At 52.9% G+C, this 23,484-nt stretch overlaps 3 protein-coding genes across 3 annotated transcripts; 1 reads left to right on the plus strand and 2 right to left on the minus strand.

Annotated features, from left to right (window-relative positions):
* Positions 1 to 613: 613 nt before the first annotated feature.
* On the plus strand, positions 614 to 1,269 carry LOC123089313 (heavy metal-associated isoprenylated plant protein 43). The gene is made up of 2 exons (XM_044511023.1): positions 614 to 754; positions 831 to 1,269. Exons 1-2 carry the CDS (start codon positions 730 to 732, stop codon positions 1,151 to 1,153), a joined length of 348 nt encoding a protein of 115 aa, XP_044366958.1. The 5' UTR covers positions 614 to 729; the 3' UTR covers positions 1,154 to 1,269.
* A 463-nt stretch (positions 1,270 to 1,732) lies between these two features.
* LOC123089314 (arabinogalactan protein 1) lies at positions 1,733 to 2,367 on the minus strand. The gene has a single exon (XM_044511024.1). It carries the CDS (start codon positions 2,249 to 2,251, stop codon positions 1,892 to 1,894), a length of 360 nt encoding a protein of 119 aa, XP_044366959.1. The 5' UTR covers positions 2,252 to 2,367; the 3' UTR covers positions 1,733 to 1,891.
* Positions 2,368 to 21,029: 18,662 nt separating this feature from the next.
* On the minus strand, positions 21,030 to 23,064 carry LOC123089315 (classical arabinogalactan protein 4-like). The gene has a single exon (XM_044511025.1). It carries the CDS (start codon positions 21,550 to 21,552, stop codon positions 21,181 to 21,183), a length of 372 nt encoding a protein of 123 aa, XP_044366960.1. The 5' UTR covers positions 21,553 to 23,064; the 3' UTR covers positions 21,030 to 21,180.
* Between the last annotated feature and the right edge of the window lie 420 nt (positions 23,065 to 23,484).

The following is a 23,484-nucleotide window of genomic DNA, read 5'->3' on the forward strand; positions in this document are numbered from 1 at the left end:
CACGAAAAAAGTTTAGATAGACCGGTTTATGGTTATTTAGTAGCTGAAGTCAAGTCCCTTATGACGATAGAGTGTATATTCCACATAACTTTCATAGATCTCAGAATAGCGTTGCAGATTAGCTGGCAAGGTATAGTTGCTCTGAGCAATCGACGACTGCGTGGCTTGGCGGATGACCCCATGTATTGAGGATCTCTTGCCGAAAGATAGTAACACTATCTTAATGGAATAAACTACTATTGATCTCGGAAAAAAACAGTAGTAGTTTTTTTCTGCGTGAACAATGGCAGTTATGAGAAACACAAGGTTTTACTTTTACTTGAACGAATTAGCCTGCGACAACATGACGAAATGGAAAACGTGTTTTCTGTAGTGCACCGAACATAACGAGTTCGTTAAGGTGTTGACTTCCGCGCTATCATTACATGCTCAACCAGAGGAGACACGAATTACAGGTTGCCATGTCGACTCATAATGCTAGTGTGACGACCTGTCACAAGTCACAATTGTGGAGCTCAACTAAAGAACAGCAAAGCCTCCACCTCTCTCTTCCTCCGGTTCATTGATCACCAATCACCATGTCCAAGGTAAGAGCCGCTTCCCCAGCCCCACTATCGAAACCATTTGTCAATGCTAACTCTGATTTAACTCTGCATTTGTTCATTTGGTTTTTTGCAGAAGATCGTGCTCAAGGTGGACATCACCGCCGAGCGGTGCAAGGCCGGCGCCATGAGCGTCGTCGCTAAGCTCCCAGGTACGCATAAACTTGCAGAAACCAAGGACCGCGTGTTTATTTCCAAGTTCGTGGTCGACCATCAGCTGTAATGCAGGTATCAAGTCGATGGCGGTGGACGGCGAGAAGGGGACGCTGACCGTGGTGGGGGACGTGGACGTGGTGTGCCTTGCGAGCGCGCTGCGGAAGGCCAAGTTCACGGCGGTTGTCGTCAGCGTCGGGCCTGAGGTGGAGGAGAAGAAGCCCGAGCCGGCCAAGAAGCCCGACGAACCAAAGAAGCCTGAAACGCCCAAGCCGGCGCCGCCCTGCTGCTGCTCCGGCCCCGGCAATGCATGCTGTCCCCGGCCGATGCCGCCGTACCCTGGCGCGGCCATCGTGTGCTACGAGGAGCAGCCCGACGGCCATTGCATCATCCTGTGATTTTGCAAGCTACTAGCGAACTTCCGTGTTCACTTCTAATTTTTCTGAACTTTTTTGTATTCACTTTTTGTCGGTTATTTATATGAGGCGTATCATAAATTATGATCATATTTGGCACTGGAATTTCCCTTGGTTTCTCAAGAGCGGTGAGAATAATTAAGTCCGCTCTAATTATTCTCATGTCCTCTCTTTTTGAGCGTGGCTGTCATCGACCCACTCTAATTATTCTCATGCCCTCTCCAAGAACTTTCCCTCGATGCAGTCCTCTTTGGTCTCGTCAGGCAAAGGTGGGCACAACCAAACCGACATGGTAACGGGGAAGAGAGGACGGCGGCTGGCGAAGGGGGCGATGGGGTGTGAGTTTTTCGGCAACAGGGACGGGGAAGAGGGTGAATTTGGTGGTGCCAACGAAGGAGGGCAATGGTGGCAGTATACTAATTTAAGAAAGGCGAGTCTCCTATGTGTTCTACAGCCGTCGATGCAGATTTTCCCTGCTCCTACCAGTAAAACTGAATAATGCATATCAGATAATAAGCTGAGAAAAACAGACACACATACAAAAACCACGGGAGAAGAATATAAGGAAACAAATGAAAGAATTGTATATTCATAATAATCTCATGCATGTGTAACAAGATTACATAGCAATGTCGTGTAATCTCCATTCGGTCTCTAATAAAGAATCCGCAGAAACAATCTAAATTCTATGGACAAGACGAAGCAGAGTCGTCCCTCCATCTAGAACATGACGGCTACGGCGACCGCTCCGGCGACTGCGACGAAGCTGGCGGCGGACGAGTACACTGCAGAGCTTGCGGGAGTGCCGGTGGGGGCACCGGAGGGTGTGGCGGAGACCGCGGACGGCGTCATCGCTGAGGGAGCGTCAGTCGGCGCGTCGGTGGGCGGGGCCGGGGGAGAGGCCATCGGGGACGGCGACGCGGCGGTGGGCGAGGTGGCGACAGGCGCAGGGGCAGTGGCCGGGGACCTCGCCGGAGGCGCCGGTAGTGGGGCCATCCTGGGCGCCGGCATGGGGCCCTGCGCGGCGGTGGCGACGGCAAGGAGGGCGATGATTGCGGCGACCACGGCGAAGCGAGCCATCTGGTAGCCGCCGATGGTGATCGGGAGAGGCCGAGATGAGATGAAGCAAGCAGACGCTTAGCTCTGTGTGTACAAGGCTAGAAGATGTGCTTGAGCAGCGAGTTGTGAATTGGGATGGAGGGAGGAGGTTGGTATTTATCATAGCCGGAGGCAGCCGGGAGCTGTCACGTTCAAGTCTCAGGCTGTCGTCATGGGCAGCGAAGTCATCAACGGCGCGTGAATCCAGGCTATCCGCGTACAGGTGGAGAACTTGGCGCGCGGGGACGGCGCCGTGCACTGCAAAGTCGATCCCTTCGCGCAGCGGCACCGCGTCCTGAGCAGCTGCTTCGTCGAAACATCAAGGTTGGATCTCATCTAAAGAATAGTGATTAGGGGAGGTCTAACGACTAGTTTCGAGACACGTTGCGACTTGCGTCGGACGTCAAGATTGGATCACCATTTTTCCATTGAGACTTCGAGTCAGCTGCGGCATCACGTACTATATGTTTGGTGGTCTGTAGGCCAGTAGAAAATTTGTGCAGGATTTTGCCTTTGATACTAGTACTGAGAATAAGCCAAATTGCAGAGGGGAAAATGAGCCAATGGCCAACTCCACAACCGTTTGGCCTCTATCTAGATCAGTTTCTTAATTCGTAGATATTTTCCTCCGTCCTGAACTACTTGTCACAAAAATGTTACATGGAAAAATGTAAGTATTTAGACGTATTTTAAGTTTTAGATACATTCATTCATATCATATACTCCCTCCGTTCGGAATTACTTGTCTCAGCTAAAACTTAAAATACGTCTAAATACTTACATTTTTACGACAAGTAATTACGGACAGAGGGAGTACAATACAGAAGATACGGTGCACCGCGAGTGCAAAGGACGTTAGAGCATAATGGAAAAGGAGCAATAAATTAGAGATGAAATGTGGTAGGCTGCCAAGAAAAAGTGAATTCTAGTTTCTACCCTTATTTTGACCTTTTTGACATAGATGTCCTAATTTTGTAACTTTTTTTTCTTCTCTATCAACACGGGCATAACACATCGCTCTCACATGACTTGTTCCTCTGCAGGACCCATACAGACATGCAATTTTAGTTTATATTGGGGAGCAACACACTTGTGGCAGCCTTTGTCCCCACTTTAATGTATTACATACCGATAATGAGCAGGGAAGTAAATAACAAGTTTACTATGGGTTTTGGAAATGACACAAGATATGTCAAATGCTCCAAAATGCTTTTTTTTTCAAATATAAAAAATCAAAATAAATTAGATGTATTTACGGTCACACCCAAATATTACCTGCAAATTTTTAGGTGGAAAGCTTTAGCATTTTAACTTGTGCAAAAATAGCCTAAAAATGTTACATTGAAATGTTGCACTTAATTTTCTTTTTTTCGCAGACGAAGCACTCCTATCCCATTTCCTATGGAAATTATCAAGCAAGCTTGTTATACTAACATGAACATTTAAAAAAAAAGGTCAGATTTTAAAAAAACATTTATTTTGAATTTAATGTTCATTCGGGAGCATAGGCTGCCGAGAGCCAAAACGGCCCTCCCAAATGAATTCACATTTTCATAAAATATGCAAAGCTTACATATCTTTTCTATTGAGAGAAGAGAGAAGAATGAGTACAATAAAGGACACAAGAAATAACATAAACGCAAGGGAACACCACAAGCAAGCAAGATAGCGTCTTCAAGAAGGAAAACAATGTCGTGATGCCGTCGCCATCCGATCCGGGGAACCGGACCTAAGGTTTCTCCTGATGCTCGTAGAGGGGCATGGATAAAGTCCATGACACTGCCTCCAGGAAGGGAAATGAAACCCACGAGTGTCGCCGCTGTAAGCATCGGCAAGCCGAGCATGGAGTGCCTGGCCTGAGTCCGAGTAATCCCAAAGCCAGCAGATCAGGGTCCGAAGATGTCAGAGCCAACCTGCTTGTCAACCGCTACCTCATAAGATGGTGGATTTGCACCTGCTGCCGACGAAGAACGCAAGCTTTGGAGTCAACATGACATGTAGGTGGACAAGGCCGAAGAGGCGGCGAGGTAGAGAGCCAAAACGGATGGAAGTATGACGGCCAACACCGCTGGCAATTTGGAGCCGAAAGGGAGCGCAGATCCGTGCTGCCAGAGGCGGAGCCACCAGAAAGCCGGTGAACCAAAGTTGGAAGGGACGTAACAGCCAGTGCTCTGGGACCGAAACCGCGCCAGTAGAGAATGCAACCAAGGCGCTGGAGAACATAGTTCCAAATACGCCAGGACGGGAGCGGTGTCGACAACGATCCATCGCGAAGCTTCACCAGCCTTGCCAGAGGATCACCGTGACCGCACACACAAGCAATGGTCGTCACGTAGCTCAAAGGAGGCTTGATGTCTACTACACAACCTTCTTCTTGTAGACGTTGTTTGGCCTGCAAGTGCACAGGTTTGTAGGACAGTAGCAAATTTCCCTCAAGTGGATGACCTAAGATTTATCAATCCGTAGGAGGCGCAGGATGAAGATGGTCTCTCTCAAACAACCTTGCAACCAAATAACAAAGAGTCTCTTATGTCCCCAACACACCCAATACAATGGTAGATTGTATAGGTGCACTAGTTCGGCGAAGAGATGGTGATACAAGTGCAATATGGATGGTAGATAAAGGTATTTGTAATCTGAAATTATAAAAAGAGTAAGGTAGCAAGCGATAAAAGTGAGCGTAAACGGTATTGCAATGATAGGAAAGAAGGCCTAGGGTTCATACTTTCACTAGTGCAAGTTCTCTCAACAATAGTAACATAGATAGATCATATAACAATCCCTCAACATGCAACAAAGAGTCACTCCAAAGCCACTAATAGCGGAGAACAAACGAAGAGATTATGGTAGGGTACGAAACCACCTCAAAGTTATCCTTTCTGTTCTATCTATTCAAGAGTTCGTAGTAAAATAACATGAAGCTATTCTTTCCGCTCAATCTATCATAGAGTTCATACTAGAATAACACCTTAAGACACAAATCAACCAAAACCCTAATGTCACCTAGATACTCCATTGTCACCTCAAGTATCCGTGGGCATGATTATACGATATGCATCACACAATCTCAGATTCATCTATCCAAGCAACACAAAGTACTTCAAAGAGTGCCCCAAAGTTTCTACCGGAGAGTCAAGACGAAAACGTGTGTCAACCCCTATGCATAGGTTCATGGGCGGAACCCGCAAGTTGATCACCAAAACATACATCAAGTGACACGTGATATCCCATTGTCACCACAGATAAACACGGCAAGACATACATCAAGTGTTTTCAAATCAAAGACTCAATCCGATAAGATAACTTCATGAGGGAAACTCAATTCATTACAAGAGAGTAGAGGGGGAGAAACATCATAAGATCCAACTATAACAGCAAAGCTCGCGATACATCAAGATCGTGCCATAGAGAGAACACGAGAGAGAGAGAGAGAGATCAAACACATAGCTACTGGTACATACCCTCAGCCTCGAGGGTGAACTACTCCCTCCTCGTCATGGAGAGCACCGGGATGATGAAGATGGCCATCTGTGATGGGTTCCCCCTCCGGCAGGGTGCCAGAACGGGCTCCCAAGAGGTTTTTGGTGGCTACAGAGGCTTGCGGCGGCGGAACTCCTGATCTATCTTGATATTCGATGTTTTTAGGGTACGTAGGCTTATATAGGCGAAAGAAGTTGGTCGGGAGGTGCTCGAGGGGCCCACGAGATAGGGGGGCGCGCCTAGTAGGGGGGGCATCCCCCTATCTCCTGGCCTCCTCGAGGATCTTCTGACGTAAACTCCAAGTCTCCAGGATGATATTCTTCCCAAAAATAACGCTGCCGAAGGTTTCATTCCGTTTGGACTCCGTTTGATATTCCTTTTCTTCGAAATACTGAAACAGACAATAAAACAGCAATATGGGTTGGGCCTCCGGTTAATAGGTTAGTCCCAAAAGTAATATAAAAGTGTATAATAAAGCCCATAATCATTCAAAACAAATAATAAAATAGCATGAATGCTTCATAAATTATAGATACGTTGGAGATGTATGAAGGCTCTGTCGGGGATGGAGGGTGGCCTGCACCATTCGGGACCGAGCCACGGCTACCTTCCCCAAGGGCTTCGCCCGCCTCGACGGACAGTAGCAAGAAGGGAGCTGGGCCAATAGGGGGCTAGAGGCGGACGGGGGGAGGAACACGTGGGCGACCTAGCTGCCAAATAGGATGGCGAATGTCGTGCAGCAGCTGGACCAACGGGCGGGCGGGGGGGGGGGGATGTTCATTCGGGAGCATAGGCTGCCGAGAGCCAAAACGGCCCTCCCAAATGAATTCACATTTTCATAAATACGCAAAGCTTACATATCTTTTCTATTGAGAGAAGAGAGAAGAATGAGTACAATAAAGGATACAAGAAATGACATAAACGCAAGGAGGGATCAACATGGTGGCCGAAGCAAAGCGAAATGGGGTGATCAGCCCGAATAGGGCAAAAGGACACAACTAAACCCACAAAACCTAGAACTAGAGGAGCAAGCCGAATTAGTGGGACATCGAACATCTCCTAATCCAACACCGGGAACACCACGAGCAAGCAAGTTAGCGCCTTCAAGAAGGAAAACAATGTCGTGATGTTGTCGACATCCAATCTGGGGAACCGGACCTAAGGTTTCCCCTGATGATCATAGAGGGGCATGGATAAAATCCATGGCACCGCCTCCAGGAAGGGAAATGACACCCACGAGTGTCGCCGCTGCAAGCATCGGCAAGCCAAGCATGGAGTGCCTAGCCTGAGTCCGAGTAATCCCAAAGCCACCAGATAAGGGTCCGAAGATGTCAGAGCCAACCTGCTTTTCAACCGCTACCTCATAAGAGGGTGGGTTTGCACCTGTCGCCGATGAAAAACACAAGCTTTGGAGTCAACATGACATGTAGGTGGACAAGGCCGAAGCGGCAGCGAGGTAGAGAACCGAAATGGATGGAAGTATGACGGCCGACACCGCTGGCAATTTGGAGCCAAAAGGGAGGACAGATCCGTGCTGCTAGAGGTGGAGCCATCAGAAAGACGGCGAACCAAAGTTGGAAGGGACGCAACAGCCAGTGCACTGGGACCGAAACCGCGCCAGTAGAAGACGCAACCAAGGACGCTGGAGAACATAGGTCCAAATACGCCAGGACGGGAGCGGTGTTGACAAAGATTCATCGTGAAGCTTCACCAGCCTTGCCAGAGGATCACCGTGACCGCACACACAAGCAGTGGTCGTCACGTAGCTCAGAGGAGGCTCTGTCGGGGATGGAGGGTGGCCTGCACCAGGCGGGACCGAGCCACGGCTACTGTCGGTGTCAAAACCGGCGGATCTCGGGTAGGGGGTCCCGAACTGTGCGTCTAGGCGGATGGTAACAGGAGACGAGGGACACGATGTTTTTACCCAGGTTCGGGCCCTCTTGATGGAGGTAAAACCCTACGTCCTGCTTGATTAATATTGATGATGTGGGTTACAAGAGTAGATCTACCACGAGATCAAGGAGGCTAAACCCTAGAAGCTAGCCTATGGTATGATTGTTGTTCGTCCTATGGACTAAAGCCATCCGGTTTATATAGACACCGGAGAGGGCTAGGGTTACACAGAGTCGGTTACAATGGTAGGAGATCTACATATCCGTATCACCAAGCTTGCCTTCCACGCCAAGGAAAGTCCCATCCGGACACGGGACGAAGTCTTCAATCTTGTATCTTCATAGTCTTGGAGTCCGGCCGATGATGGTAGTTCGGCTATCCGGACACCCCCTAGTCCGGGACTCCCTCAGTAGCCCCTGAACCAGGCTTCAATGACGACGAGTCCGGCGCGCATATTGTCTTCGGCATTGCAAGACGGGTTCCTCCTCCGAATAATTTATAGAAGATTGTGAACACCAGGATAGTGTCCGGCTCTGCAAAAATAAATTCCACATACCACCGTAGAGAGAATAATATTACACAAGATCAATCTGCTGACGTATTCTGTGGCGTAACGTCACACCACTTCCAAGCCTTTACTCGAATTGTTTTTATTGTTCCACCTCAGCGCGTTTAGCGAGGCGGTTTCCTTGGCACGTCTTGTCGAAGCAGAGATCGTGTTCCCCTTATTCCGGGATTCCCATCAATACGGACGTGGGTAACCCAACCGCGCCATTGATTGTGACGCTTGGGAGATAAGCGAGTTTTACCAGGCCGGTGGGGACGCGTGTTTCTGTCCGCCCATATAAGGGGATAAAGATCCAACCTTTTTACCTGCGCCTTCTTCCTCCTTGGCTTATCCATCTCTGCGAACTCGAGCTCTAGCGCCCAAGCCCGCACATCTCACCTCAACCTTCTCCAAATATGTCCGGAGCGGGAGGCAAGTGGATGGCCTCCTCCGTCACGGAGGGGCATATCCAGAAGCTGCGCAGCGCCGGATACTTGTCCAGCGACATCGCGCATCGGCTCCCCGACGAGGGAGAGCTCATCCCCACCCCCAGGCCCCATGAGAGGGTAGTATTCCTTCCCCATTTCCTCCGCGGACTGGGCTTCCCACTTCATCCCTTTGTCCGGGGGCTCATGTTCTACTACGGCCTAGATTTCCATGATCTGGCCCCGAATTTTATTCTCAACATCTCGGCGTTTATCGTCGTGTGCGAGGCCTTCCTCTGCATCCAGCCCCACTTCGGCTTGTGGCTCAAGACCTTCAGTGTCAAGCCGAAGGTTGTGAAGGGCAGCCAAGCGGAGTGCGGAGGCGCCATGGTGGGCAGGATGTCCCACGTTACGTGGCTGGAGGGCACCTTTGTGGAAACCATCAAGGGGTGGCAATCGGGGTGGTTCTACATCACCGAGCCGCGTGATCCCGAATGGGCAGCGGCCCCCGAATTCAGATCCGGCATCCCCACACGGCTCACCTCCTGGAAAGAGAGCGGCCGGATTTGGGGCGATTCGGAGGAGCTGACCGGACTCCAAGCCTGCGTCCAAAAGCTGGTGGACAAGAAGCTCAAGCTTGTCAACGTAGTCCAGGTCATGCTCATCCGCCAGATTCTCCCGTGCCAACGACGGGGCTTCAATATGTGGGAGTTCGATCCGGCGCAGCACCAGACTTTGAATGGGCTCTTCGACACTACGTACGAAGAGGTCTGGAAGGTGCTGTTCAAGGGCGCCGAGGCTCCCGCATCCGCTACCGAAGATCGCGGATTCAGCTCGCAGCGTCCAGCTGACGAGGTAAGTGATATTGTCCTTTACGGGACGCTTGTTATTCATAGTTTGACTCTATGCGGGATCTAAACTCCCTTTCCTTTGACAGGACTGGCTGAAGAAGGCCGCACAGGCTATCTGTCCGGCCCCATTGCCAGAGGACCCAGCTGACGCCCGCCTAACGGGGCTGCTGGCTCCGGCACCCCACGTGGTGCCGGAGAAGAAGGCCAAGAAGAAGGCCACGGGGACTCGGAAGAGTTCCCGTTTTCAGGTGCTATCGGACGATGAATCCGAGGCCGACTCCTCCCACCAAGGCGAGGAGGAGAAGAAGAAAGCCTCTCCCCCAGCGGGGGGAGGGAAGAAAAGGAAGGCCTCCCCAACAAGGGAGGCCGAAGGGTCCAAGAGGGGAAAAACTCTTCCCCCGGACTGTTCCGCCAACGCCAGTGACGACGACGAGGACTGGCCTCCAAGGGCCAAGCCTCTGGCGAGATCGTAAGTATCCGGACTCCCGAATAACTTCAAGGTTTTCGTTTTCCGCCACATTATGTCTTTCTAATGCCGCATACAACCCTGCAGTCCGCCTAAGGATGATCTCCCCACTTCGTCGAGCGGGTCCTTAGGGGCGTCGGATATGGATTCTCTTCCGACTGCCTCCACCCCCCGTGATGCGGACGATGCCGAGGTGGGATCCCAGGAAGGGACCCACCAGGAGGAGAGGGCCCCGGAGGTGTCGCAGGACAACCTCCCGGACTTTGCACCGGACTCAGCCCCGGAACCCATAGTGGCTCCGGAGTCCGGCGGGCGACCCCTTCGTAAGAAGGGCAAGACCGCGACGCCGGCTGCCTCCGTCCAACCGGAGGTGCCGGATAATTTGCTGGAGGCGCTCAACGGCGCCTCCATCGAAGAGGAACACCGCACTGTTATGAGTGCGGTGATTCAGAAGGTTCAGCTCGCCAAGAGCGGGCTGACCGAAGCCTGCAGCAGCCTTCTAACAGGCTTTGAGGTAAGAATTTCAATATATGTAAAATGGTACCGCATAGACAGTAGCCCCTGATGCTCGGTTCGGTGTTCGGAAAGAAAAGCCGGACTGAGGATCTTTAGAAAGATAAACGCAGGAGTCATGAAAATATGTCAATATGGGATTGCAGGCTGTGCTGCTGACCTCTGCCGCACTGACTGCGGAGGTCAATACTTTGAAGGAAAACCTCGAGCGGTCCGAGAACGAGCTCGGCCATGCCAAGAAGCAGCTCGAGGAAAAAGAAGGTGAGTAATACCTTATGAAAATTGTACCTTACAGAAAAGGATTTGGTTGCAAGAAAAATGACAAGGATAACTGGGGTATTGCAGGGGCCACTAACGAGGTGGCGACCCTGAAGGAGGCGGTGGCCGCGGCCGAACGCAATGCGGCTGCGGAGCGCACCGAGCGAGAGAAACAGGAGGCGCGGGTGGCGGAGGTACAGCAAGAGCTCCAGGATCTCGTGAGGAAACATGAGAGCCTGGAGCGTGACTCGAAGACTCGAGAGTCTGAGCTTGCAACGGCTCTTGAGAGTGCCAAAGCCGCTAAGGCCGAAGCCTACAAGGCCCTCCAGGAGATCGAGGCGGTAAAGAAAATAGCAGCGGGTAAGGCATTTTTCATGCAAAGTAAGCATGTGAGTGTTAATTACCTGTCGCTTACCCGAATTCGGAGCTCTCCAGGAGCGTTCGCAGATCTTCCTCGCAGCGTGTCCGATGCTGCCGCATTCTACCGGGCCGAGGAGGGGAGCTCGACGGAGAAGGTCTTCTGGTCTCAGTATGCTGAGGCCGAACATCCGGTGCCCCTTAGCGACCAGCTGAAGCAGCTGGTCGAGCTCCACAAGGCGGCCGAACAGGCCATGAAGGGCCTCATAGTTCGGCTGTGGCCTAAGGAGGCCATGCCTGGGAGCTACTTCGGCCTGGTGCGGCGGCTGGTGGATGCGTGCCCGTGGGTTGAAGTCATCAAGCACTCCGCCTGTATTGAAGGTGCCCGTCGGGCCCTTGCCCGCGCAAAGGTGCACTGGGGCAAGATGGATGCCCAGAAGCTTGTGACGGACCCACCACCAGAGGGCAAGGAGTATCGTACGCCCGAGATGTATTATAAGAGTGTGCTGAAGGGCGCCCGAATTATTGCGGGTGAGTGCTCCAAAGAAGAAGTTTTTGAGTAGACTCGCGTTTTTTTATCCTGTGCGCTGAAAACTAAGTTCATATGCACGAATCAACACTTGTTAATTTAAAATATTACCTTCTCTGCGGCTATTTATCAAATCTGAGAGATGGCAGGTCGTCGGCTTCAGCCCCCATGCCTTGAGTGCTGGGGTGTTCAGGATAAATTTGGGCACTCTTGTTCCCATATTTGGGTCCATCGAGGGAGGCGCTCAACACAACGAACAAGGCAACCGGACTTATAATGCTTGAACACTCTCACTTAGCCATAGAATTCTATAATTTTAAATTTCGGCGAAGCCCCTAGTTTTCGGAAGGCCGAATTTGGGGCGCTATCCACGCCTTGGCCGGACAGTATCCGACTCCTTGCTCTAAGCGGCAGTCTTTAGGGACTCGTAAAGAACCTCTCGAACAGCGACCAGCTCTCGCCTCATCATGACGGTCTTTTAGCTTTCTCCACTGAGGCGTTAACCCAGCTCAACTGGGGCGCAATCGCAGTGGTTCTCCCAGTGCTACCTTAGCCGATAAAACGGAACGTAAGGTACCAAAACATGGGAGCCGGGCAAACCCAACTATTGACCCAAGAACATGATTCGGAGCCGATGCATATAATGCTATAAGTTCGGGGTGCCGCACTTGTGAAAGTGTTCGGACTTATCACACCATAACGCGGGAAACATAAGCCCCTGGTGTATTTAGCCGTACCAAAACGTACGGATGCAACATGTCATAGATGAACATATGTGTAAGAAAGAAATGCAATTAGAAGCAAAAATGTGCTGCATTGCTTTATTCAATAAAAACTGCTGTAAGTGCAGGACGATACAAGTGGTGCGGTAAGCAAGGGATGGGACTGTTTAACATGTCCCCCTCCAGGGGTAGGCTACGGAATAATGCATAAAACAGATTTAATGCTCATGATGGAGACCACCTGGATTTTCGTTGTAGCCTTTCTCCTTCCCTGGCTGTTGCATCGTGGGTTCGGCATGTCTGCTGCCGGACAGGGCCTCTGACGAACGGAGTCCTGTAGGTAAAAAATAAAAGGAAAAGAAAAAGAAACGACACACTTAAGAGCCCCTGGTGCGGTTGAGCCGCAGTCTGGGCTTATCGTGGTCGAGCCCCTTGCCCCATGCCCATGGTATCTTCAGAGCGTAATGGAGTACGCGAAGGGTCTGTCTTAATGTTTTACAGGGGCTGGGGTTGGGGCCGCACTGCTACGCGTGCTCGGAACGTGCCAGGTGGTCGTGTTGTAGGTTACTCCGGGCACGCTTAGCTGTGTCCGGCCGCTTGGCAGCCGGACTCGAGAATTGCCTTAAAAGGCTGCTTTGTACTTCTGCCGCGAGAGCCGCTGTATGTTCCTCCGTTCGGAGGGAGCGTTCAGTGTTTCCGTTGACCGTGATGACTCCTCTAGGGCCTGGCATCTTGAGCTTGAGGTATGCGTAGTGCGGCACCGCGTTGAACTTTGCGAACGCGGTACGTCCGAGCAAGGCATGATAGCCGCTGCGGAACGGGACTATGTCGAAGATTAACTCCTCGCTTCGGAAGTTATCCGGGGATCCGAAGACCACTTCCAGTGTAACTGAGCCTGTACAATTGGCTTCTACACCTGGTATGACGCCTTTAAAGGTCGTCTTGGTAGGTTTAATCCTTGAGGGGTCTATGCCCATTTTGCGCACCGTGTCCTGATAAAGCAGGTTTAGGCTGCTACCGCCGTCCATCAGGACTCTGGTGAGATGAAATCCATCGACGATTGGGTCTAGAACCAATGCGGCGAACCCACCATGGCGAATGCTGGTGGGGTGGTCCCTTCGGTCAAAGGTGATCGGGCAAGAGGACCATGGATTGAACTTCGGGGCAACTGGCTCCATCGCGTATACATCCCTGAGTGCATGCTTCCGCTCCCTTTTGGGTATGTGCGTGGCATATATCATGTTCACCGTCCGCACCTGTGGGGGGAAACCCTTCTGTCCTCTATTGTTCGGCGGTCGGGTCTCTTCCTCGTCGTCGCTATGTAGCCCCTTGTCGCTGTTTTCGGCAATTAACTTGCCTGCCTGCTTGAACACCCAACAGTCCCTATTGGTGTGGTTAGCTGGCTTTTCAGGGGTGCCATGTATCTGGCACAAGCGGTCGAGAATTCGGTCCAAATTGGACGGACCCTGAGTTGTTCTTTTGAATGGCTTTTTCCGTTGACCGGGTTTAGAGCCTCTGAATCCGGCATTGACTGCCGTATCCTCACTGTTATCGCCGTTAATGCGGCGTTTGTTTTTGTTGCGACGCGACCTGCCACTACGGTCCTTGATATCCGGACTGCCAGAATTTTTGTTGAGGTTGTTGCTGCGTGCTAGCCAGCTGTCCTCACCCGCACAGAAGCGGGTCATGAGTGATGTAAGGGCTGCCATGGATTTCGGCTTTTCCTGTCCCAGGTGCCGGGCAAGCCACTCGTCGCGGATGTTATGCTTGAAGGCCGCGAGGGCCTCGGCATCCGGACAGTCGACGATTTGGTTTTTCTTGGTTAAGAACCGTGTCCAGAATTGTCTGGCCGATTCGTCTGGCTGCTGAATTATGTGGCTTAGGTCATCTGCATCTGGTGGTCGCACGTACGTGCCTTGGAAGTTATCGAGGAATGCGGCTTCCAGGTCCTCCCAACTCCCGATTGACTCTGCTGGCAAGCTGTTAAGCCAGTGCCGGGCTGGTCCTTTAAGTTTGAGTGGGAGATATTTGATGGCGTGGAGATCGTCTCCGCGGGCCATGTGGATGTGGAGGAGATAGTCCTCGATCCAGACCGCGGGGTCTGTTGTGCCATCATAAGATTCAATATTGACGGGTTTAAACCCTTCTGGGATTTGATGATCCATTACCTCATCTGTGAAGCACAGTGGGTGTGCGGCGCCTCTGTACTGGGCGATATCGCGACGGAGCTCAAAAGAGCTTTGTCTGTTGTGTTCGGCCCGGCCGGACTTACTGTGTCCGGGGTGACGGTGATCGTCACGTATCGTGGGGCGCCCACGTGATCCATAGATCGATCTTGATTGTCTTGCCTTATCCTCCAATATGTCTCGCAGGTCCGGAGTGTTCCCCTGTGGCCTTGTGCTTTTCGAGCGATGCCGGGGTACGGGTCTAGTGAAGGGCCTTGAGGCCTCTCTGTCGCGACCACGGGGTGGTCGATCAGCCGTATTGTCTCCTGGTGAAGCGGGATCATATGCCTCCACCTCTAATCGGGGGAGCAGCTTACGTTTGGGGTAGCTTTTGGAGGGGCGTTCGAGTTCATGCTCTTCGGCCGCGAGGACTTCGGTCCATCTGTCGGCTAGCAGATCTTGATCAGCTCTAAGCTGCTGCTGCTTTTTCTTGAGGCTGTTTGCCGTGGCCATAAGCCTGCGTTTGAAACGCTCCTGTTCGACGGGATCCTCAGGCACGACGAATTCGTCGTCGTCGAGGCTTGCCTCGTCTCCGGAGGGAGGCATATAGTCCTCTACCTCTTCTTCGGCCGCTCTCTCATGAGGGCTGGCGTCCCCCTCCTCCTGTGCTGGATCTTGCTGGAGTGGGTTGTCTTCGGCGCTATCCGGTGTATTATTGTCTCCGGTGCCGGAATCCTCATTCTTGCTATGGCGGGATTTAGAGCGGCGCCGCTGACGCCGGCGCTTGGGCTGTTTCTTGGAGGGGTCATCCTCCGCTATTCCTTCGCCGTTCCCATCCTTTGGGATATCCACCATGTATATGTCGTATGAAGAGGTGGCTTTCCAATGCCCGGTGGGCGCTGGTTCTTGGTCGTCTCCGGCATCGTCGTCCATACCGTCGATGTCCTCAGAGTCATAATCTAGCATGTCGGTTAGATCATCGACAGTGGCTACCAAGTGGGTGGTGGGTGGGCTCTGAATTTCTTCGTCGTCCGCATCCCAACCGTCCTGGCCACAGTCCGGCCAGGCCTCTCCTGATAACGAGAGGTACTATAGCGAACTCAAGATGTCGCCAAAAGGTGAGCATTGAAAGATGTCCGCCGCGGTGAACTCCATGATCGGCGCCCAATCGGATTCGACTGGAGGGGCGCGGGAGGTCCGGAGTCCGGCAAGGAGTCTGGCACCTCGGAGTCACGAGCTTCATGGGGGACAAGATCGGTGTTCGGCTCTATCGCCGTAGAGGTTGCAGCCCCCGAGGCGGTGTCTAGGCATCCATCCTCGATCTGCGGAGCTGGCTCCGAATTGAAGATCGGAGTGGTTTCGAGTGCGGCCTCCAGGGTACTGTCCGGCTTCAGAGCTAAATCATGCCCATGGTGACAGTACGGCACGCTCGGCTGTGGCTCGAATCCGTCGAGGATCAAGTCCCCGTGGATGACAGCCGTGAAGTTCAAACTTCCAAATTTGACCTGACGGCCAGGGGCGTAGCCTTCGATCTGCTCCAGCTGGCCAAGCGAATTGGCCCGCAGTGCGAAGCTGCCGAATACAAAGATCTGTTCGGGGAGGAAGGTCTCACCCTGGACTACATCGTCGTTGATGATCGAAGAAGCCATCGAGCCTATCAGTGACGACACAGAGGAACTCTCAATGAAAGCACCAATGTCGGTGTCAAAACCGGCGGATCTCGGGTAGGGGGTCCCGAACTGTGTGTCTAGGCGGATGGTAACAGGAGACGAGGGACACGATGTTTTTACCCAGGTTCGGGCCCTCTTGATGGAGGTAAAACCCTACGTCCTGCTTGATTAATATTGATGATGTGGGTTACAAGAGTAGATCTACCACGAGATCAAGGAGGCTAAACCCTAGAAGCTAGCCTATGGTATGATTGTTGTTCGTCCTATGGACTAAAGCCATCCGGTTTATATAGACACCGGAGAGGGCTAGGGTTACACAGAGTCGGTTACAATGGTAGGAGACGTATCCGTATCGCCAAGCTTGCCTTTGATGCCAAGGAAAGTCCCATCCGGACACGGGACGAAGTCTTCAATCTTGTATCTTCATAGTCCTGGAGTCCGGCCGATGATGGTAGTTCGGCTATCCGGACACCCCCTAGTCCGGGACTCCCTCAGCTACCTTCCCCAAGGGCTTCGCCCGCCTCGACGGACAGTAGCAAGAAGGGAGCTAGGCCAACAGGGGGGCTAGAGGCGGACGGGGGGAGGAACACGCGGGCGGCCTAGCTGACAAATAGGACGGCGAATGTCGTGCAGCAGCTGGACCAGCGGGCGGGGGGGGGGGGGTGTTATTTCGGGAGCATAGGCTGCCGAGTGCCAAATAGGCCCTCCGAAATGAATTCACATTTTCATAAATACTCAAAGCTTACATATCTTTTCTATTGAGAGAAGAGAGAAGAATGAGTACAATAAAGGATACAAGAAATGACATAAACGCAAGGAGGGATCAACATGGTGGCCGAAGCAGAGAGAGATGGGGTGATCAGCCCGAACAGGGCAAAAGGACACAACTAAACCCACAAAACCTAGAACTAGAGGAGCAAGCCAAATTAGTGGGACATCAAACATCGCCTAATCCAGCACCGGGAACACCACGAGCAAGCAAGATAGCGCCTTCAAGAAGGAAAACAATGTCGTGATGTCATCACCATCCGACCTGGGGAACCGGACCTAAGGTTTCCCCTGATGCTCGTAGAGGGGCATGGATAAAGTCCATGGCACCGCCTCCAGGAAGGGAAAAGACACCCATGAGTGTCGCCGCTTCAAGCATCGGCAAGCCAAGCATGGAGTGCCTAGCCTGAGTCCGAGTAATCCCAAAGCCACCAGATCAGGGTCCGAAGATGTCAGAGCCAACCTGCTTGTCAACCGCTACCTCATAAAAGGGTGGGTTTGCACCTGCCGCCGATGAAAAACGCAAGCTTTGGAGTCAACATGACTTGTAGGTGGACAAGGCCGAAGAGGCAGCGAGGTAGAGAACCGAAACGGAAGGAAGTATGACGGCCGACACCACTAGCAATTTGGAGCCGAAAGGGAGCGCAGATCCGTGCTGCCAGAGGCGGAGCCATCAGAAAGCCGGCGAACCAAAGTTGGAAGGGACGCAAAAGCAGTGCACTGGGACCGAAACCACGCCAGTAGAGGACGCAACCAAGGACGCTGGAGAACATAGGTCCAAATATGCCAGGACGGGAGTGGTGTCGACAAAGATCAATCGCGAAGCTTCACCAGCCTTGCCAGAGGATCACCGTGACCGCACACACAAGCAGTGGTCGTAACGTAGCTCAGAGGAGGCTCTGTTGGGGATGGAGGGTGTCCTGCACCAGGCGGGACCGAGCCACGACTACCTTCCCCAAGTGCTTTGCCCGCCTCGACGAACAGTAGCAAGAAGGGAGCTGGGCCAACAGGGGGCTAGAGGCGGACGGGGGGAGGAACACGCGGGCGGCCTAGCCGCCAAACAGGACTGTGGATGTCGTGCAGCAGCTAGACCGGCGAGCGGGGGGGGGGGGGGTGTTCATTCGGGAGCATAGGCCGCCGAGAGCCAAAACAACCCTCCCAAATGAATTCACATTTTCATAAATACGCAAAGCTTGCATATCTTTTCTATTGAGAGAAGATAGAAGAATGAGTACAATAAAGGATACAAGAAATGTCATAAACGCAAGGAGGGACCAACATGCTGGCCAAACCAGAGAGAGATGGGGTGATCAGCCCGAACAGGGGAAAAGGACACAGCTAAACCCACAAAATCTAGAACTAGAGGAGCAAGCCGAATCAGTGGGACATCGAACATCTCCTAATCCAACACCGGGAACATCACTAGCAAGCAAGATAGCGCCTTCAAGAAGGAAAACAATGTCGTGATGCCGTCTTCATCCGATCCGGGGAACCGGACCTAATGTTTCCCCTTATGTTTGTAGAGGGGCATGGATAAAGTCCATGGCACCGCCTCCAGGAAGGGAAATGACACCCATGAGTGTCGCTGCTGCAAGCATCGGCAGGCCGAGCATGGAGTGCCTGGCCTGAGTCCGAGTAATCCCAAAGCCACCAGATTAGGGTCCGAAGATGTCAGAGCCAACCTGTTTGTCAACCGCTACCTCATAAGAGGGTGGGTTTGCACCTGCCGCCGACGAAATATGCAAGCTTTGGAGTCAACATGACATGTAGGTGGACAAGGCCGAAGAGGCGGCGAGGTAGAGAGCCGAAACGGATGGAAGTATGACGGCCGACACAGCTGGCAATTTGGAGCCGAAAGGGAGCGCAGATCCGTGCTACCAGAGGCATAGCCACCAGAAAGCCAGCGAACCAAAGTTGGAAGGGACGCAACAGCCAGTGCACTAGGACCGAAACCGCGCCAGTAGAGGACGCAACCAAGGACGCTGGAGAACATAGGTCCAAATACTCCAGGACGGGAGCGGTGTTGACAAAGATCCATCACGAAGCTTCACCAACCTTTCCAGAGGATCACCGTGACTGCACACACAAGCAGTTGTCGTCACGTAGCTCAGAGGAGGCTCTGTCGGGGATGGAGGGTGGCCTGCACCAGGCGGAGCCGAGCCATAGCTACCTTCCCCAAGGGCTTCGCCCGCCTCGACGGACAGTAGCAAGAAGGGAGCTGGGCCAACAGGGGGGCTAGAGGCGGACGAGGGGAGGAACACGCGGGCGGCCTGGCCGCCAAACAGGACGGCGGATGTCGTGCAGCAGCTGGACCGGCGGGCGGGCGGGGGGGGGGGGGGGGGGGGGGGGGGGGTTCATTCGTGAGCATAAGCTGCCGAGAGCCAAAACGACCCTCCCAAACGAATTCACATTTTCATAAATACGCAAAGCTTGCATATCTTTTCTATTGAGAGAAGAGAGAAGAATGAGTACAATAAAGGATACAAGAAATGACATATACGCAAGGAGGGATCAACATGGTGGCCGAAGCAGAGAGAGATGGGGTGATCAGTCCGAACAGGGGAAAAGGACATAACTAAACCCACAAAACCTAGAACTAGAGGAGCCAGCCGAATCAGTGGGACATCGAACATCTCCTAATCCAACACCGGGAACACCACGAGCAAACAAGATAGCGCTTTCAAGAAGGAAAACAATGTCGTGATGTCGTCGCCATCCGATCCGGGGAACCAGACCTAAGGTTTCCCCTAATGCTCGTAGAGGGGCATGGATAAAGTCCATGACACCGCCTCCAGGAAGGGAAATGACACCCACGAGTGTCATCGTGCAAGCATCGGCAAGCAGAGCATGGAGTGCCTGGCCTGAGTCCGATTAATCCCAAAGCCACCAGATAAGGGTCCGAAGATGTCATAGCCAACCTGTTTGTCAACCGCTACCTCACAAGAGGGTGGGTTTGCACCTGCCGGCGACGAAAAACGCAAGCTTTGGAGCCAACATGACATGTAGGTGGACAAGGCCGAAGAGGCAGCGAGGTAGAGAGCCGAAACGGATGGAAGTATGACGTCTGACATCGCTGGCAATTTGGAGCCGAAAGGGAGCGCAGATCTGTGCTGCCAGAGGCGGAGCCACCAGAAAGCTGGCAAACCAAAGTTGGAAGGGACGCAACAGCCAGTGCACTGGGACCGAAACCGCGCCAGTAGAGGACGCAACCAAGGACGTTGGAGAACATAGGTCCAAATACGCTAGGACAGGAGCGGTGTCGACAAAGATCCATCGCGAAGCTTCACCAGCCTTGCCAGAGGATCACCGTGACCGCACACACAAGCAGTGGTCGTCACGTAGCTCAGAGGAGGCTCTGTCGGGGATGGAGGGTGGCCTGCACCAGGCGGGACCGAGCCACGCCTACCTTCCCCAAGGGTTTCGCCCGCCTCGACGGACAGTAGCAAGGAGGGAGTTGGGCCAACACGGGGCTAGAGGCGGACGGGGGGAGGAACACGCGGGCGGCCTAGCCGCCAAACAGGACGGCGGATGTCGTGCAGCAGCTGGACCGGGGGGGGGGGGGGGGGGGGGGGGGGTTGGTGGGAGGGGGCAAATGAGTCCACATGACAAAGCATTCTCTGAGGTCATTGTTTGTATCATTTTCCTCATAATTTAACATGTCACATATGTTAGATTCTCTTGTAAAAATACACGAAACTCCTTTGTTTTCTTCCGGAAACTAGAATCTGCTAATTCTTCTGGGAACTTGAAGATCATATTGATGTCTTAGACGTTTTAATGTGACCGTTGTCACTTCGAACTAAGATGTCGGAGAAGCGACAACTATACAACATAGATTGCACACGGTTAATTTTAAATTGGGAGAAAAGCTTTGGAATTTGTAAAACAGCCGGTTTCTTGTGTTATACAGTCGTTAATGCTGTTTTCCCCCACTTCTATACCAGTACATGTCAGAGAACTACAACCTGGGAAGAACATGCCAAAATGCCGTTTAAGCAACATGCCAGAACAAAGTACCAGGACAGAATTATGCTGAATTGAATTTGTAGCCCGCAGCATATCAGAAACTAAGCTGGAAAAAAGGAAAATACACATCCACGAGAGGAGAATATAAAGTACTCACAAATGAAAGAATTTTATATTCGTAATAATCTCGTCACAAGATTACATCGCAATGTCGTGTAACCTTTCCTCCGTCTACAATAAAAGAATCTCAGAAACACTGAAACTGTATAGACAAAGTAGAGTAGCAGGGTCATCGCTGCCTCTAGAAAACGATGGCGGCGGCGACCGCTCCGGCCACTGCAACGAAGCTGGCGGCGGACGAGTACACGGCAGAGCTCGCGGGAGTGCCGGTGGGGGCACCGACGGGGGCGCCGGAGGGCGTGGCGGAGACCGTGGAGGGTGTCATCGCGGAGGGAGCGTCGGTCGGCGCGTCGGTGGGCGGGGCCGGCGGAGAGGCCATCGGGGACGGCGACGCGGCGGTGGGCGGGGTGGAGACCGGCGCAGGGGCGGTTGCCGGAGACCTCGCCGGAGGTGCAGGGAGCGGTGCCATCCTGGGCGCCGGTATGGGACCCTGCGCGGCGGTGGCGACGGCGAGGAGGGCGATGGTGGCGGCGAGCACGGCGAAGCGAGCCATCTGGTAGCTGCTGACGGTGATTTGGAGAGGAGATGAGATGGGATGCTTAGGCTCTGTGTGTAGAAGCTGTACTTGAGCTGCGAGTTGTGAATTGGGATGGGAGGCTGGTATTTATAGAGGCGATTCTAAAATGTCGGTTAAGGTAGGCAACAGCTGTAACGCTCGAGACTCGGGCTGTCGTCATGGGCAGAAACGACGCGAGAGAGCAGGCTGTCAGCGTTACAGGTGGAGATCTTGGCGCGCGGGGACGGCGCCGCGCAAAGTTGATCCCTTCACGCAGCGGCACCGCGTCGTGGGCAGCTGCTGCCTCCAACGTCAAGATTGGATCTTTATAATAAGGCCAGTACTAGGCGCCGGCGGCGCTAGGTTCGGCCGGTCCGGCCCCAGCCGTTGGATCTGGTACAGTACAGCCGTCCAAAAAACATTATTCGGCCCGGTCTAGCCTTTCCTTGACCCGTCTTCTTCCTCCCAACGAATCCCAAAAAAATCCCCACGCCGCTGCTTCGGCGGCTCCGCCTTCGTGTGCAGCTCGGCGAGGGGAACGGCTGCCGGCCGTCGGCCGCTTGCACCTCTATTCCTTGTAGCCCCTCTGCTGCTCGCCGGAGAACCTTCTCGCTAGTTAATTTTCAGTTGCAAGCTCCACCTCAGACGGTTGCAACTCCCCCCGTCGACGCTCCATGGTTGCGGCACCCAATGTGTCGCCGCCGCCACTCGTCGTCGATGCTCGCTACGACCGACGACCACCAGTAAACGACATTGAGTGGATGTAGCAAAATACATCGTTGGTAGTAGCAAAAAACACTAGTGGTGGCCACAAAAAAAGAAATTGGTCGCCGGCGTCACAGCTCCGCCACCATGGATGTAGCAAATTACCTCACCGATAGTAGCAACATCAGACGACAGTTGCTGCAAAAAGAAATTTGGTCGCCGGCATCGCAGCTCCGCCACCATGGATGTAGCAAATTACCTCGCCGATAGTAGCAAAATCAGACGACGGTTGCAGCAAAAATGTCACCGTCGTCGCGGGGTCGCAGGTCCGCCATGATGAATGTAGCAAAATCGTTTGCCGGTTGCAGCTTTTTGCGCCGCTGCTTCCAGCTTTTTGCTTCGATGGTTCCAACATTGGTAGCGACGGCGCGGTTGCAGCTCGCCGACCATCGATTGTAGCATCGCCGACCGTCGATTGGCCGCTGTGCAGGTAGCTTTTTCATTGGCCGCTTCCAGCAAAAACCTAGCCGGTTGCAGCACCGGAGCCTGCCATCTCCATCACCGGCAACGCTGGTTGTAACTTTTCGCCGGCATGCTTCCAGCAAAAAAGCCAGCCGTCGCAGCACCGGAGCGTGTCTTCTCCATCACCGACGGCTGCTGGTTTGCAGCGCCGCTTGATTGTTGTCTGGTCAACGCCATGGCTGTTCCAGCTCGCCGGGGAAGATTGCCGTGGTGTGGCTGACCATGGCTGGCAAGGAGTGGTTGCGGTGAGCGGGGATTAGAATCAGAGAGATTGGGGAAGGAAGAGATTGGGAAACGAATGGATGTGCTAAACCGAGGAAAGGATATAAAAGGATAAGGGGAGGCGGTGGGATGGACCCAGATGCCCACGTGAAGCGATCAAAAGGTACGTGACGCGGCGTGATCGGCCGGTCTGCCGTACGCAAACGTTTCCCTTATAATAAGTAAAACCAGGGGAAGGTCCAACGACTAGTTTCGAGACACGTTGCGTCCAACGTCAAGATTGGGTCCAACGACTAGTCAGCTGCTGCATCACGTACGTTTGGTAGTCCGTGGTCGGTAGGCCAGTAGAAAATTGTGGAGAATTTTGCCTTTGGTACTACGAAGAGTAAGCCAAATCTCCAAATCGCAGAGGGAAAGTGTCAACTCCACAATCGTTTTGGCCTCTAGATCACTGGCTAGGGTTTGCACCATGCGTACAAG

The sequence above is a fragment of the Triticum aestivum genome, chromosome 4B (genome assembly GCF_018294505.1).
Source record: "Triticum aestivum cultivar Chinese Spring chromosome 4B, IWGSC CS RefSeq v2.1, whole genome shotgun sequence".
NCBI classification, from domain to species: Eukaryota; Viridiplantae; Streptophyta; class Magnoliopsida; order Poales; family Poaceae; genus Triticum; species Triticum aestivum.

Excerpts from the sequence above, each read along its gene's own strand:
- LOC123089313 (XM_044511023.1), top strand. The coding sequence starts at position 730 with ATGAGCGTCGTCGCTAAGCTCCCAG. Across the intron at positions 755-830 it reads CGTCGTCGCTAAGCTCCCAG|GTATCAAGTCGATGGCGGTG; the intron begins GTACGCATAAAC and ends GCTGTAATGCAG.
- LOC123089314 (XM_044511024.1), bottom strand. The coding sequence starts at position 2,251 with ATGGCTCGCTTCGCCGTGGTCGCCGCAATCATCGCCCTCCTTGCCGTC.
- LOC123089315 (XM_044511025.1), bottom strand. The coding sequence starts at position 21,552 with ATGGCTCGCTTCGCCGTGCTCGCCGCCACCATCGCCCTCCTCGCCGTC.